The sequence below is a fragment of the Triticum dicoccoides genome, chromosome 4A (assembly GCF_002162155.2).
Source record: "Triticum dicoccoides isolate Atlit2015 ecotype Zavitan chromosome 4A, WEW_v2.0, whole genome shotgun sequence".
Classification (NCBI taxonomy): Eukaryota; Viridiplantae; Streptophyta; class Magnoliopsida; order Poales; family Poaceae; genus Triticum; species Triticum dicoccoides.
The window spans coordinates 743,391,942-743,392,874 of NC_041386.1; the positions used below are offsets into that span (position 1 = coordinate 743,391,942).

The 933-nt window shown below is 60.9% G+C and overlaps 1 protein-coding gene across 1 annotated transcript in view; it reads left to right on the forward strand.

Moving 5' to 3' along the window:
* Nucleotides 1-624: 624 nt before the first annotated feature.
* Nucleotides 625-933, forward strand: part of LOC119284402 (BAG family molecular chaperone regulator 7-like) — a 3,490-nt gene continuing 3,181 nt past the window's right edge. The window contains exon 1 of the mRNA XM_037563538.1: nt 625-933. Coding sequence (XP_037419435.1) covers nt 856-933 — 78 coding nt within the window. The 5' untranslated portion in view covers nt 625-855.

Consider the following 933-nt stretch of genomic DNA (forward strand, 5'->3'; position numbering starts at 1 on the left):
AGGTGATGCGACCCCGTGGAAACGGCGGCAGTGAGGACATAAAAAGCTGTTAGCGGCGACCCGTGGCGGCAATGTCTTCTCAGGAGCACCATGAGGTGCTGCGACCAGTGTCGGCATTGGGCGCGCGGTGGTGACCAGGGAGCGACCGCGCGCTATCGGTGATGGAACCGGCCACCGCGTGATGCTGGAACCAGTCACCGCTAGTGCTGGAACTGTTGGGTGAGGAGCTGCAACCCGGTAGATCCGTGCCGGGGATGTCGACCGCGACGGGCACACCGCGAACCCGCCCGACGGCGGCTAGGGTTAGCGTCGGAGTCGTCCGCGGGGGAGGGGCGACACGGTCTCGTTTAGGAGTAGTAGGAGTGATAGTATTCCCTCCGTCTAGAAATACTTGTCATCAAAATGAATAAAAGAAAATGTATCTAGATGTATTTTAGTTCCAGATACGTTCCGTTTGTTTATTTTGATGAGTATTTTCGGACAGAGGAAGTAGTTGGCGAGCACGAGGGGGCCCGCAGCGGCGCAATCATCCAAGTGAAATGCATAGACCAGGTGCGTCGTGCGTCCCATGTGAATGCTGAGTGTGCTGTCGTCTTAATCTGCGTGGCCGGAAAAGAAAAGTTGCCGGCCGGCAGCTGTTCTCATCGTGTCGTCGAGCTAATCAGTGTGCGATCCACCCACCGTCACCGTGCGGCGGCACACCCATCCCCACCCACACTCCACAGTCCACACTCCAGATCAGATCCCTCTCCTCCTCCCCCCCTGCCCAGCTGACAGCGACCAGTCATCCGGCCGGACAGCGACACTCCCTCCCACTCCCGTCGCCACCGTCGCCCTCCGCCGCCGCCGGCCGCCATGGGCTCCTCCCACCGCCACCTCATGCGCCTGCTCGACGACCCCTTCTTCCCCTTCCCCCCGCCACCACCCACCTCC